The following is a 14,590-nucleotide window of genomic DNA, read 5'->3' on the forward strand; positions in this document are numbered from 1 at the left end:
ATGGTCTGGGACTCATTGCCTGAAAGGGTAGTTGAGGCAGAGACCCTCAACTCATTCAAAAGGGGTCTGGATATGCACCTCAAGTGCTATAAGCTGCAGGGCTACAGACCAAATGCTGGAAGGTGGGATGAGAATAGGTGGATCGTTTTTTGGCCGGCACAGACACAATTGGCCAAGTGGCCTCTTTCTGTGCCTTAAACTCTATGATTCTATTAAGGTTGGCTGAAGGATTTGACTGTTCAGAATACGATGATCAGTAAAATCCAAAAATTATACTCCTCCGTATTAATACAGATTAAGACATTTTCCTGCAGGTCGTCAGTCACTTTATGAGGCCACTCCCATAAGGTATTGCTGAGCAGACTGGCTGCTGTGTGGGACTTTTGAGGAGAGTTAAAATTGGGGCTACTGTTTTTGGAGAAATCAGTGGCCTGGATCTTTGACTCCTACTTGCTGAAAAGTGAAATCAGCAGTCATATTGACGATCGAATCTAAATATAGTAATAGTAACTGATTTTGTCAATGCATACCTTCCAATATAGTGTTAATTACTAAAACAGATTCATTAAAAATAAATGCAAATAATAACTCAGGTTGGACCCTTACTTACATTGGCTCTTCATCTAAATTGCTTTGAATCTTTAAAACATGTAATAAGCTTTGTATTTTGCTGTCTAGATATGGCGATCAGAAGAATCTTTTACGCAATTTAAGAGAGACTTGGAAGAAGTTCGCCTTGGTTCCAACAGTGGTTCAAGAGATACATATGTAAGTGCTTGTGATAGGTGTTCAGCGAGTTGATAAATTTGATTCACTTACTTTTATAAAAGATGGGCGGCACAGTGGCGCAGTGGTTAGCACCGCAGCCTCACAGCTCCAGCGACCCGGGTTCAATTCTGGGTACTGCCTGTGTGGAGTTTGCAAGTTCTCCCTGTGTCTGCGTGGGTTTCCTCCGGGTGCTCTGGTTTCCTCCCACATGCCAAAAGACTTGCAGGTTGATAGGTTAATTGGCCATTATAAATTGCCCCTAGTATAGGTAGGTGGTAGGGAAATATAGGGACAGATGGGGATGTGGTAGGAATATGGAATTAGTGTAGGATTAGTATAAATGGGTGGTTGATGGTCGGCACAGACTCGGTGGGCCGAAGGGCCTGTTTCAGTGTTGTATCTCTAAACTAAACATGTAAACAAGAGCTGAGAAGTGCCAACTGGTCTTTTTATCTATAACTTAGCAACTTTGATGATTGTTCTTGTCAAACTACAAAGAAATGTCTGCCAGTATTGTTGAGCACTTGATGAAGTCTATAGTCATAGTCATAGAGTCATAGATAGATACAGCACTGAAACAGACCCTTCGGCCCACCAAGTCTGTGCCGACCAACAACCACCCATTTATACTAATCCTACATTAATCCCATATTCCCTACCACATCCCCACCATTCTCCTACCACCTACACTAGGGGCAATTTACAATGGCCAATTTACCTATCAACCTGCAAGTCTTTGGCTGTGGGAGGAAACCAGAGCACCCGGCGGAAACCCACGCGATCACAGGGAGAACTTGCAAACTCCACACAGGCAATGCCCAGAATCGAACCCGGGTCGCTGGAGCTGTGAGGCTGCGGTGCTAACCACTGCGCCACTAGTTATCCTGTTTAATGCGACATTCTAACATATATTTTATATCATTAGGCAAATTCACTGCACAATATAATAAAAATCCATTAATAATTTTTGTAAGGATTATACCTTTGTAACTGTTGTGAAATTTGTTTTTATTTTGTCATTTTGCAATCACTTCAACCAGATCAGGAGCAAAAACTTAAAATATTTTGTGGCTTATTTCCTACCTTGGTCCACTGATGTGCTAAAGATCCCACAATTTCTTGTCTGAACACACCTTCCCAATGGTTTGGACTTGAGAGACTTTATGTACATTATTAATGTGCTTTGACATCCACTTTTCTAAGAATATCAGGGTGAACTTTTTTTTCTTTTCCTACATAAGCTATCTTTGAGTAACATAATTTGTATTCAACTATAAGTAGTTTTGTGCTGTGAGCTTGAATGTTGTTGAATGTCCAAACCCACTTTATGTATATGCATCTTGCACATGCTAGAGAGAGAAGCTTTTCGTCCCATCATTTTGATGTGGACTGAAACAGATGGGTTGGGGGGTGCGGAGGTGAGAGGGATGTGGGTAGTGGATTACCTGTCCATTGTGCATCCTGCCCGATTTTTCTTTCCATTGGCAGATCTGTTTTGCACCACACCACCATCCACCACCACCCCACCATCCACCACCACCACCGCCCCCATCCCCAAAGTTGAATTTTACACTCAAGGTTTTAGGGGTGAAAGGACAGTATGCTAACTGATTGTGCCACCAAATTTTCTTAGTTTACTTCTCTTGTCGGCAGTGATTGAATATCCATTGTACTTTAGTCTGCTACTGTTCAATTTTCAACAAAGCCGCCACCACCATTCATACTACATTTAACTTTTTGCCATACTAGGCTCTTTGTAAAAAGAAGAGACAGCAACATTAATGTAAGACAACATGCTGATGTCAGCACTCTAATGAGTTATCAAGGATTGCATACATTTTTAATTTTTGCTTGCAAACTTAAGAAAATCAGCCTTTCATAAAACCTACGAAGCATGAAGGTTGTGAAAACCTACCAACCCCCTCTTCTACAAATAGAGCCTTTATTGCACCAATAGCCAATCTTTTCCTTTTGTAATTGGAGTTAGTTCTTCAAGAAGGAGCGATCTCCTTTCAGAGTCACAACCAAGACATAGCTTTCCTTAATGCTTAAGTATGCTGTTGTGGGAATCAAGATTTCCATTTAAACAATGATTTCAGAAATGTTTATGTTTTCTTTGTTGAACTGTAAGTCAAACACAAACATTAGTTTCTACAATAATATGCCAGTACTTAGTCTTGCAACTATCTTATGTGGTGCTCTACCACTTTTAAAAACCAAAGTATGATCTTATGGTGGTATAAGATTAGTGCATAACAAAAAGAAATGACCACATAAGTAACTGTTCATTTGCTTGGCACATTACAACAACAAATTGCATTTATTTAGACTTCTAATGTAGAAGAACAGACACTTCACTGGAGATTGCGTAGATGGGAAGGGGTAAAGCCATGAAGGGATTTAAACATGAGAATGAGAATTTTAAGTTGGAGGACGAAGAACCAGTATAAGTCAGCAAAGGCAGGAATGATAGGTGAGCAAGATAGTGATAGCATACAGGCAGCCAAATTTTGAATGAACCTAAGTTTAGAGTGTAGAAGATGGGAAGCAGACCGGGAGAGCATTGAAATAGTCGAATCTGGGGGTGAAAAAGGCATGGGTGCGAGTTCCAGGAGTAGGTGGGTTGAGGCAGGAGTGGCGGGAAACAATGTTATATAGGTGGAAGTCGGTGGTCAAGGAACACAATAAATACACCATGGTCACAGAGGATTTCATTTATGACTGATGAGGGCTGTTTCAGTGCTGTAGCAGGGACAGAAATCTAATTGGACAGAATCAAACATGGAGTTACAGGGAAAGTGAGCAACGATTTGGGAGGTGACAACATATTGGAGGACTCTGGAGAGGAAAGGGAATTTGGACATGTGGTCTTTAGCAAAGACAGAGTGGCGCAGTGGCGCAGTGGTTAGCACTGCAGCCTCACAGCTCCAGCGACCTGGGTTCAATTCTGGGTACTGCCTGTGTGGAGTTTGCAAGTTCTCCCTGTGTCTGCGTGGGTTTCCTCCGGGTGCTCCGGTTTCCTCCCACATGCCAAAGACTTGCAGGTTGATAGGTAAATTGGCCATTATAAATTGCCCCTAGTATAGGTAGGTGGTAGGGAAATATAGGGACAGGTGGGGATGTGGTATATGGAATTAGTATAGGGTTAGTATAAATGGGTGGTTGATGGGCGGCACAGACTCGGTGGGCTGAAGGGCCTGTTTCAGTGCTGTATCTCTAAACTAAACTAAACAAACAGAGGGATTGAGCATGTTTTTTTTGAAGTGAGGGGCAATAATGGTTCTTTTGGAAGGACAACAGACAGTACCTGAGGAAAGCAACCATTTTACAAAGCTTGCATGGGGTTTTAAGAAGGAGAATTGAGTAGTGAGCACTTTAGTCAGAAGGGGTTAGGTTTTGCTACGGCCAGGTGGCAATGGGTATGGGTGGTTCCCACTGTTCACCTCCCAATTGACAGCAGTTGTGTTTTGTTTACAATGATGAATTAGCCTCTGAGTGTTTTTAAGGTCAAATCAACAGGCAAATGACAGATTTTCTCATAAATTAAACAAAAGATAACAATTTTTACACAATTCCCAAAATGGTCACAACCGCACCCTCACATGCATTCACTCAGACACACACACACACACACACACAAGAACAGAGATGAAAAGGGTAAGTGGTTTGAAGTGAGGTAGGTGTTCGGGGTTCATGGTAAACCTGTTGAATCTTCTCAGAGGACAGTTTTTTTTAAATTTGCAGGCCTGCATGTTTGTAGTTTTCTGGTGGTTAAGACTTCAGACTAGAAGTGGTGGTCACTTTCAGTTCTCTCCTGTACCGAGTTGAAGTGTGGAATTCACAGTAGGTCTCCTTCCTTGTTTTGGCTGGACTTCTTTTCACAGCCCTTGGCTGGACTGCTTTTCTGTGATATTCTTGTGATCTCTCACATTAGCTTCTGTTAGGAGACACATGGCCCTCTCCCCTGTTGTGACAATGGGCCAAGATATGATAACCATGACCATCATTTATTGTTTGAATGGGAATCGTTTTGTTATGATGTGTCTACTTCGCACCTTCTTTGCTTCAGAAGAGCCCATTCAATTCAGGAATGTCTCTTGATGGGTTATATGATGGGTGTAATTGACACCTTAGCCTGGAATATGTAATTTTGTCCTTAACAGACAGTGAGGCAGTGTTTGAATACACAGGGCCAGATTGTCTGACCTTCAGTGGCCATCTTTTTCAGCATTGTCCACCTGTTTCTAAAAGGTAAAAATGTTAAAGATTCCACCTTGAATAAAGTTTGCATCATAAAAGGAGGATTATGATATATCTTTCCTGGGCATGACAGTTTCATGGAGAAAATCCCTGATAGTGAATGAGGGGAGATAGTAAAGAAACTCAAGAAAGGTGTGGAGATCAGGGCTAGGGCAAGGGGGAGCCTGGAGGAGAGGTTTGTCTTGGTAGTCAAGGATAATGGGGGAAAAACAGCAGAGACAGCTGAACAGATGCCTTCAACCTAAGTGGTGAAGCCCATGAACTGCTGAAACTTGTTGGAGGTGAGAGCAGATGGGGCTGGGGAAAGGTGTTTAATGAGACGATTGGTAGTTGAGAAAAGAAGTCAAGTTTTGGCATCATGCTTGATGTGATACAGCCAGATCTAGTGATGGATGGCTGAACCCTTTGTGTGCCAGATATGCTGAATTCTGCACGTGGTTGACTTGAAGGAACACAGATCGGGGCCATACCAGGGAGTACAACCAGGATGGGAGAAAGCACTGGAAACAGGGTCATCAGAGGTGGATTTGAGGGTATGGTTGAACAGATCAACAAATGCAAAAGAATCATAATTAATGGTATAACAAAGGATAGGCAGTTGGAGTTTGGAAATGCAGTTGTAAGTGACATGGTGAAGAGTTTCTTTCAAGGTAGAAATAGAAGGAGGTTGAGGGATACAAGGAAGTGGTAAGAGATGGCCCTGTTTGTGATCAAGATCTTGAGAGTAGAGTGGCCTCATGAGATGGCAAGGTCATGAGAGTAGCTGGGAATATGTATAGGAAAGTTTATGTGGAGGGAGAGATTTAGGGACAACAAAAGGGCATTGAAATCAGAGGAGAGAGGACAAGATGAATAGAGGTGAGCATTGCCAAAATCTTACCTAGATATCAAAGCAAGAATAGACACAGGCAAAAGTTATAATAGTTGGGTCTCATCCATCAAAATGGTCTAAGGTACGAGAGCCAAAATAATCAATCGTAAAAAGGTTAGAAAATACCCCAAAATTTTACCAGAGGCTTTGGAAATTGGGATTTATTTGCCTTTATAGCCAGTGGCTTGAGCTAAAACACAACAGCAGTAATGAAGGAGAAGCTTAATAAGTACCCTGTTTAACTCGACAGGAGAGTAAAGATCTTTAACTAAGGAGTTATTTTAAAAAAAAAGTATTCTAGGGCCCTTTCACCAGCTGAAGACTGGCAGAACAGACCCCAAGTCCACTCAAATGGACACCACTAATCAAACTACAGGACAAAGTCAGTTGAATGCATGGGCTGGCAGCTCATTGCACTAATAAAATTATGTCAGCCACTCCACCAGATGTCCCCTATGGCCCTTGTCAAGTGGGAGAGCCAGGAAATTTTCTGTTCCTGAATGTCGCTGCTATTTTTAAGGTAATTGATTCTTCCAAAGCTAATTACCTTTCTTGGGGGACCTTTCGAAAGGCCTCAGTTGTTTCAGCTAACAGCTGGCTAAAGTTCTGCTGAAGCCTTGTAAGGGCAGAATTCTTAGGGTATCTCAGACAGGTCTCCTTGATATGATGCACTGTGGGAAGGATCCACTCAAACCCTCTCACTGAACCAGGTTCTGTCCTGTTGTGTGAGGTCCAATCTGGAGGTCCACCGTGCTTCTGCCTTTTGCTTGACAGGAATTCTGTTCCTCATTTGCTTGTGTAAAAGTCATCAAATGCTTCAGGAATCTCTCCTAAATCTCTGACACCACTAACATTTGCATCTTCGATAGCCAAGATAATAGTCACACTACCTGTTATTCTCACATTGAGCTATGGTACAAGAATCAGTGCTGCATCCTAAAAAGAATGAGTACTGGCTGATCAATCCTAAATCAATTATAGAGACATATGATTAACTTTAAAGTCTATTTGTATTTAATAGTGAGTATGCTTACTCCAACAAGTGTGACAAGCTGGGAAACTTTAATGGCATTTACGTTGAAACTTAAGCATTGAAATGAAGCAAGTTGCACCACACAGTGATGCTAAAGTTTTTATGTAAATCAAGAACTTAGATCCAAACTGACCTTGGAGAGAAGCATTATTCAACTCTCTAGTTTTGGTTTGACACTGTTTGAAGTGTAACTCCAGTATGTCGTCAACTATGTTCAAATGGTGTTGAGGGAGTCCCACATATCTTACCATGTAAAATGTTAACTGCTGGGAGAGGAGCTTTGTGTACACATGTAGCCATTGGAATTCCAGTCTGGCAGTGTAAACGGCATTCCGTTGAGCTGGAGCTGACAGTACCGCTGCTGGACTGAGACCTGTAACTGTAGCATAAACTCACTCTGGCACAGTATCTTCATAGGCAATTACATGTTGTGTTATTTGCCGAGGTAAGCATATGATACTCTGAGCTTTGGATAAAGCTAGAGTATCAAGTGTATGCAGCCAATATAACATTACTCCACAAACATTATTCCTATCTTTGAACACACTGTCTACATATTCAAAGCGTTAAACTTATAACAGTAAATGAAGAGTGACTTCCACACTGCTCTTGATTGATATTGGTTTTGGGTGACACATTAAATCAAGGCCTTATCCACCTTCTCAGGCAGATATAGAAGAGCAGTTGAGTTCACATGGTGTCCTGTCCAAAATATTTCCCTCAGACAACAGCACCAAAAAAACAGACTGACTGATCATTTATCTCATTTCTGTTTGTGGAATAAACTGTGCACAAATTGGATGCTGACTTTCCCTACAAAACAAATCTGATTAGATTTCAAAAATTACATATTCATTGTAAATTACTTAGGGACATCCTCAGCTCGCGAAAAGTGCTGCATAAATTCAAGCTCTTCCTCTTGTGTCAGTTGCACAGTTGCACTGATTTGCCATCTTGATGTGTATTGGTGACTTTTTTTGATTAATTGCAACCATTCAGAAACTGTTTTTCTACTGTAATTTTTAAATATTTTATACAATACGAATGTAAGAACTTTTGATGGCTTATTTTGACAAATGTACTTTTACAAGATCTCCTAGGACACAGGTCAGTAAGTGCGTCGTGTGGTGTGGTGCTGAACTATACAGACTATGAAGATTCTACCTTTGATCCCCAGTCTGTGTTGAATGTGCTAAACTAGGCTAAGATATTTGTTCTTGGTATGTAGGGATTGCTAGAAAGGCCCCATGTGTTGACCAATCCTATCTGCCCTAAGAAGGCCATGGCGGGCTACCTTGAGCAGCTGCATCTTTGTGGTGACGCTGTTTCTAAAATGGTATGTGATAGGGTGAGTTTCAGGATTTTAGCTTTGCAACAATGCCCAAATCAGGATGACAAACGAGTTGGAGGGGAACTTGAGATGATTGTGTTTTTATGACATTGCTGATCTTGTCATTCTTGGTACTAGAGCTCTCAGGAAAGGGAGATGCTTGTGAAGTAAACTGGATGGAGTTGAGGGAGGAAAAATCAGACAAAGGTGCTCAGTTGATCTGGTGATCTATTGAAAAATACCTGTACAAATATCAGGGCCTGGCTGTCAGGCCTCTCCCACCCATAATTAAATAGTCTGTCACATTCTAGCCATACAAATGAAGATCAACCTCATGGGTAACTTAAAGGAAGGCTACCAGCATCCATGGAAGCATACTACAGAAAGAGGCAGTGGCTTTAGATGAAGGGAACATTTTCGGGAGAAGAGGAGATGCTCAGGATGATTCTGTATTTTTTTTCATCCAGGAAGTATGAGAGATGAATTTCAGAATTCAATCAATTTAAAAGTAATTCCCTTCTTCAAGGCTCTATTTTTAATGTTCGCTCTTCTTGTCAATCTAGCTCGAATGCATTTCTACACTAATGTAAAATAAAATTGTCACTTTTTTATTTTCCATCATCCCCAGAATCTATTTAATTACCTATTTGCACAGAACATAGGGACCTTTCTATTTAACAAAGTGATAGAGCTGCAGATAAATCTACCCATTTATCTTGGACAATATTTGATTACATTTATTGCTAATACTTAAAGCATTGTGAAAAAGATAGAAAAAGTAACAGACTGGACTTATTCTAGATCACATTGACATACAGGCTTAGGTGTATATTAGCTGTGATGTGAAGAAAAGCAAAGTCGGATTGCCCTTGTACTTTTTTTTTTACTTGTACCATCTGCATGTTTTAGATCAAGCCACAAAATGGTCACAATTCTGAGTTAATCGTAGAATTGTTTTTATTTTTTTATTCACTGCCACTGAAGTTGAAAGCAGTGGTTCAATACAATCTTTTTTACACCAATTATTGATCATGCTGCCAAATTTCATATGTCTACATAATTTATTTCAGCTTTTCGTCTCTATTACAAACACCTGCAAGTAGTATATGGTAGTACTATACTGAGTCCTTGTGGACTTAAGTAAAAACAGTTACGGAAAGGATCTTTTCTTGTCAGGCAGCAGAAAGATGTCTATTTTCCCACATTTATACATTTTATAGAGGTTTGGTGGAGTCAAGGACATAAGGTTACATTTTCCATTTTAAAATGTGTCTTTGAAGGCTATTTGCTGTAGGATATACTAAATTGCACTATATTTATATATAAATTGGAAGCAGTGGTGGGTAAATCCCATTTGCGATTTAATCAAGTTTGAAGTTGGGGAATTCAGTGGAAGACAGGATTGGATGTGAGATTTTATACATTTTTAAATCCCAGTCAAACATTGCTAATTTTCTTACATTTCTGCACTATTTGTGATACTTTGCATTGAATTTAATTTGCTTTTCAGAACAATAAACATGGCTGCAGCTTATAAAAATTAATTTCACAAATTAGATTTGGTGAGCATTTTAGCTACACTGGTCAGTTGACACATACATGGAGGTGGAATTGGAATTCACTGTCATTACCAGGATCTGAGGTGAAGATTTGAATAATTGAGAATTTAGGGAAATATGGTTGGCTGTGAGAATCTATCCATCATTGATTAGAAGGAACCAAAGATGTTCCAGAAGATACTTTAAAAACGTTCAGATTTTCCCTGTAATTCTCATATCCCTAATTACATAAACTAATAAATCATCACTTCTTTCAAGAGCTTGTTGTAAATATAACCAAATATTCCTTAACATTTATAAGCAGTTATTTTTTAGTTGTCCATCTTTTTCAAGGGAGGGCGATCAATAAAGTTTGTGTATTTATCAATGTTATGGTTTTGTTTTACAAGAAATGTCATATTCATATTTAGGTACACATATAGTACTTAAAATTAGCAGGGCAAAAATTCAATTAGGTCCAGTATCTGGGGTAGGGATCACGACGTGCGATTTCCCCGCACCCAGTGCCAGTGAGACAGACAGCATGCAAACTTCGGGCTGCCTGCTCATCATCATAATTGTGGTGTGCAATTCAACATGAAACATGCAGTTGACTGGCAGTTTGCTCACAGGGGCTCAGAAGCGTGCAGGCTAGCATGCTGTCCAGCTATCCTGCACTTCTTAAAGGGGAGGTGCACTCAGGCTATTGCAACTGCTGGAACAGTGTCAGCAAGGCTTTGCTTGAAGGAAGAGGACAGGTAATGGAGCAGTAGAGCAAAGAGAGGGCTCCCAGGTTCTGGAGGTCATAGTGATGGAGGTTGAAGGGAGGAGAAAGGCCATGGCTGGAATTTTATGCCCCCACGGGAGTGGGCTGGGAGGTGGGGCATAAAGTTGAGTGGAAGGCGGAGGCACCATGCCCGTTGCCTACTTACCCTTGCTGCTGTTTTACCAACGGCGAGTGAGGTGACAAACAGCCTGCCCGCCCCAGACCAATTGAGGTCCTTAAGTGGCCAATTAATTATTATTTAAGGGCCTCCTCCCGCTGCCGCTGATATTTTACCAGTGGCAGATAGGCACTTCAGCATCTGAGGAGGCTGCCCAGTAATACCTGGTGGCCTCCTTGCAGGCTGGGCGGTGACCCTCCTGATCAGGCACCTTGTGCGCCATGGAGGCACACTCCCCCCCCCCCCAGCCATTAGCCTTTTGGTTATTTTTTTGTACCTGTTCATAACATTTTAAAGATCTGTGTACCTGGACCCCCAAGTGTCTTTGGACTGCCACTGTTTCCAGCTTTTCACCATTTAAAAAATACCCTGTTCTATCCTATTTAGGTCCAAAGTGGATGGCCTCACATTTGCTTAAATTGAAATCCATTTGCCACAGTAATTCCAATTCACTTAACCTATCAATGGGAATAGGAGCAGGTGGCCACGGAGTTCAGTTCCCAGAGTCTGGCCCTAGGGACCTGGCTGCAGTGATGGAAAAAGTTAAATGATATCACAAGGGTTTAAATGACATCTCCTTCTCATCGCAACATCAACCTCTCAAGCTGCTCAATGCACCACACCCCCATCACTCACCCATCAGCAATTAGGACTCATGTCTAACATTCAGATACTCCAGCTCACCCTCTCACACAAGCTAATTCTACCAGCCTCACAACCACTTCTTGCAGCTTTCACATACTTCCAGCTATTCAGCTATAGCAGGCAAATCACCCAAACACGTTGCAACACACTGACATTCTTCCCACTCTATTGCAGGACAAGGTTGCACATAACCACAGGGAGCAACAGAGACAGGGATGCATGCATCTCCTGAACACTTTGGAGGAGGTCCACATTGTGGACCGAGCTATGACTGAGGCCATTTCATCCGGTGACATGACAGTATGTTTCTGCCTTATGGATCTTCTCAAATTCCACTTCATCCTCATCCTACTATCCGTCATGAAGTGCAAGCCGCAGATGGTGTGACCATGGATGTCTTGGATTCCCCCCACCCCAGCCCCCTCCTTCTGCATTTTTGCTTTCAGATACCCAAGATTTGCTGCCTGACCAGCCAGTGCAGCTTCACTGCATAGGGTGAGAGCAACACTATACCCCTATTGCTTGATCTGTCGCATGCAGCCACCAGCTCAGATCTTGCCACTGCATGTACCTTAGAGGGTAGTATAGAGACATGGTCAGCACATGGTGAATCACTGGCCTGAGGGGCTGCAGCAATGCAAGGGGGAAAGGATAGTGCACCTGCTAGCTCACCGGAGGAAAAAGTTGCAGACAGGTTCTGCTGAAGAGGGCTCAAATGAGGACTTCAATGGGGTGGCATACAGGAGCACACTGATGGGCATGCACACTGAGATGCTTGCTGTGTTGGCAGGCCTGCCACATAGAGCCTCTTGTCACAGTCAAGGAGCATGCGGAGTCCAATTCCAACTTGGCACAGGGCTTCACATAGAGCTCGGAGCCCATCCGTTACAACATGGAAGTGGTAGCCAAGTCCATGACGGTACATACGGATGAGCTGTGATGCAGGGTCTGTTGGCCAATGCCGCAGATTCCATTGCAGCACAGGCAGAAGCCACCCAATATCTGAATGCTGTAATGGAAGCTCAGGGTGATGTTCTGTGGTCCATGCTTGTTGCCTTGAAAGCCCAGCTTGGAGCTGCAGATACCAATTATCAAAGTAGCATGAAGGCTATCACAGCAGTCCAACCAACTGTGCTCCAGCAGATTACTAAGATTGCTGAGGCGGCACCCCACCCAAATCCGGGAAGTGGCAGTGGCTCCATGGTGCATGAACCAGCTGTCCTCTCTCAGAATGACAGCATTCGTGCCTCCACCACTGCCACTCTGAAGTACCCCTGCTGATGTCTCTCAGCCAACCAGCCCAGATTGCTGCTGCCCATGCGAAGCCGGGCCCTCAAGGCCCAGAGCTGCTCGAGGTAGTCTTTCAAGGCTATCTGCAGTCTTCCCAGGTTACATTCAACCATTCAACAGCCTTCTACTAGCCATGCTGCAGTCACTATGCAGCTGCATACTGCACAGGAGCGCTAGGACAGACAAAGGCATCCACGCATTTAAGGACTGCACAAGGGTGAATAAGTTTTGTATATGTTGGAAATGTTGTCAGATAAATTTCTTGTGGAATTTTTTTTGTTGGTGTCTTTTATTTCAGAACTTTGGCCAGGAGGAGACTGTGATAATCTGTAGCAGATGGATCGAAAGATGGGGTACTGAAGAGCAACAGTGATGTGGAAATGAGATCTCAGGGGAACTGGAATCTGAGTATCCACTCACAGACAGCCCGTCCAGAGCAAAGTGGTCCTGGATGCCTCCTCCCTTCCTCCTCCTCTTCTTTCTCTTTCTCTTCCTCCCAAGGAGTCCTTTGAAGGGCTAGTGGCAAGGGCTATGCCCTCATGACTGCAGGTTGTGGAGGGAGCAACAAATCACCACAAACTTGGAGCCACACTCCAGTGAGTACTGGAGGTTTCCCCACAAGCAGTCCAGACAGCATAACCTTTCTTTCACAACTCTGATGGTTTACTCCATGAGGTTCTTGGTCGCAGCATGGCTCTCATAGTAAGCACACATGGTCGGGTGGCGCAGGGGTGTCATGGGCCAGGTGTAGAGTAGGTATCTGTGATCACCCATCAGCCAGCCTCAGGTTCTTCATTATGGCCCAATGATGGTGGGTGTGGCTGACTGGCACAGAATGAATGTGTCTTCACTGCTGTCAAAATAGCAGACATTCACTTAAGAATATAGGAGCAGGAGTAGACCATTTGGCCCCTCGAGCCAACAGGATCTTCTGGGCATGGTTGCACACGAACTGCTCGTTCACAGAGAGGTAGTCGTTGTGGTTGTGGTACATCTCCTTGTTGATCTGTGGGGCCTGCAGAGCCACGTGTGTGCAGTTGATTGCTCCCTGAACCATTTGGAATCCTGCTAGTTGGCAAAGTGCACATGTTCACTCCGCCTGCTTCTCTCTAGGAAGAGAGATGACAAAATTTCATCTTTGTCTGTCACCTCCCTGATACAGCGATGCACAGTGAACAGTCAAATGGTGGAAATAACACCTGCTGCCACCTGGAAGGATCCACGGGCATAAAAATTGAGGACCACAGTGATCTTGACAGCCATTGGCAGTGTCGTCCTCACCATACTGTGAGGCTTCAGGTCAGATTGCAGAAGGTGGCACAGTTCAGTCATCACGTCCTTTGTGAAATGAAGGTGCCTCAGACACTGCTCTTAGCTGAGTTGTAGGAGAAGTGGACTCTGAAGAACCTTGGTGGGCAGGGCCTTCTATAGAGAGCCCTCTTAGAGTCATAGAGTTATACAGCACAGAAACAGGCCCTTCGGCGCATCGTGCCTGTGCCGGCCATCAAGCACCCAACTATTCTAGTCCCATTTTTCAGCACCTGGCCCGTAGCCTTGTATGCTATGGAATTTCAAGTGCTCATCTAAATACTTCTTAAATGTTAAAGAACAAAGAACAGTACAGCACAGGAACAGGCCATTTGGCCCTCCAAGCCTGCGCCGATCTTGATGCCTGCCTAAACTAAAACCTTCTGCACTTCCGGGGACCATATCCCTCTATTCCCATCCTATTCATATATTTGTCAAGATGCCTCTTAAACGTCGCTATCGTACCTGCTTCCACCACCTCCCCCGGCAGCAAGTTCCAGGCACTCACCACCCTCTGTGTAATGAACTTGCCTCGCACATTCCCTCTAAACTTTGCCCCTCGCACCTTAAACCTGTGTCCCCTAGTAACTGACTCTTCCACCC

At 43.2% G+C, this 14,590-nt stretch overlaps 1 protein-coding gene across 1 annotated transcript in view; it reads left to right on the forward strand.

Annotated features, from left to right (window-relative positions):
- LOC137378580 (early endosome antigen 1) overlaps positions 1-14,590 on the forward strand; it is a 1,009,825-nt gene that overhangs the window by 284,770 nt on the left and 710,465 nt on the right. Inside the window, exon 9 of the mRNA XM_068048885.1 lies at positions 679-768. Coding sequence (XP_067904986.1) covers positions 679-768 — 90 coding nt within the window. The remainder of the gene's footprint in view (positions 1-678; positions 769-14,590) is intronic.

This window comes from Heterodontus francisci, chromosome 17 (genome assembly GCF_036365525.1).
Source record: "Heterodontus francisci isolate sHetFra1 chromosome 17, sHetFra1.hap1, whole genome shotgun sequence".
NCBI lineage: Eukaryota > Metazoa > Chordata > Chondrichthyes > Heterodontiformes > Heterodontidae > Heterodontus > Heterodontus francisci.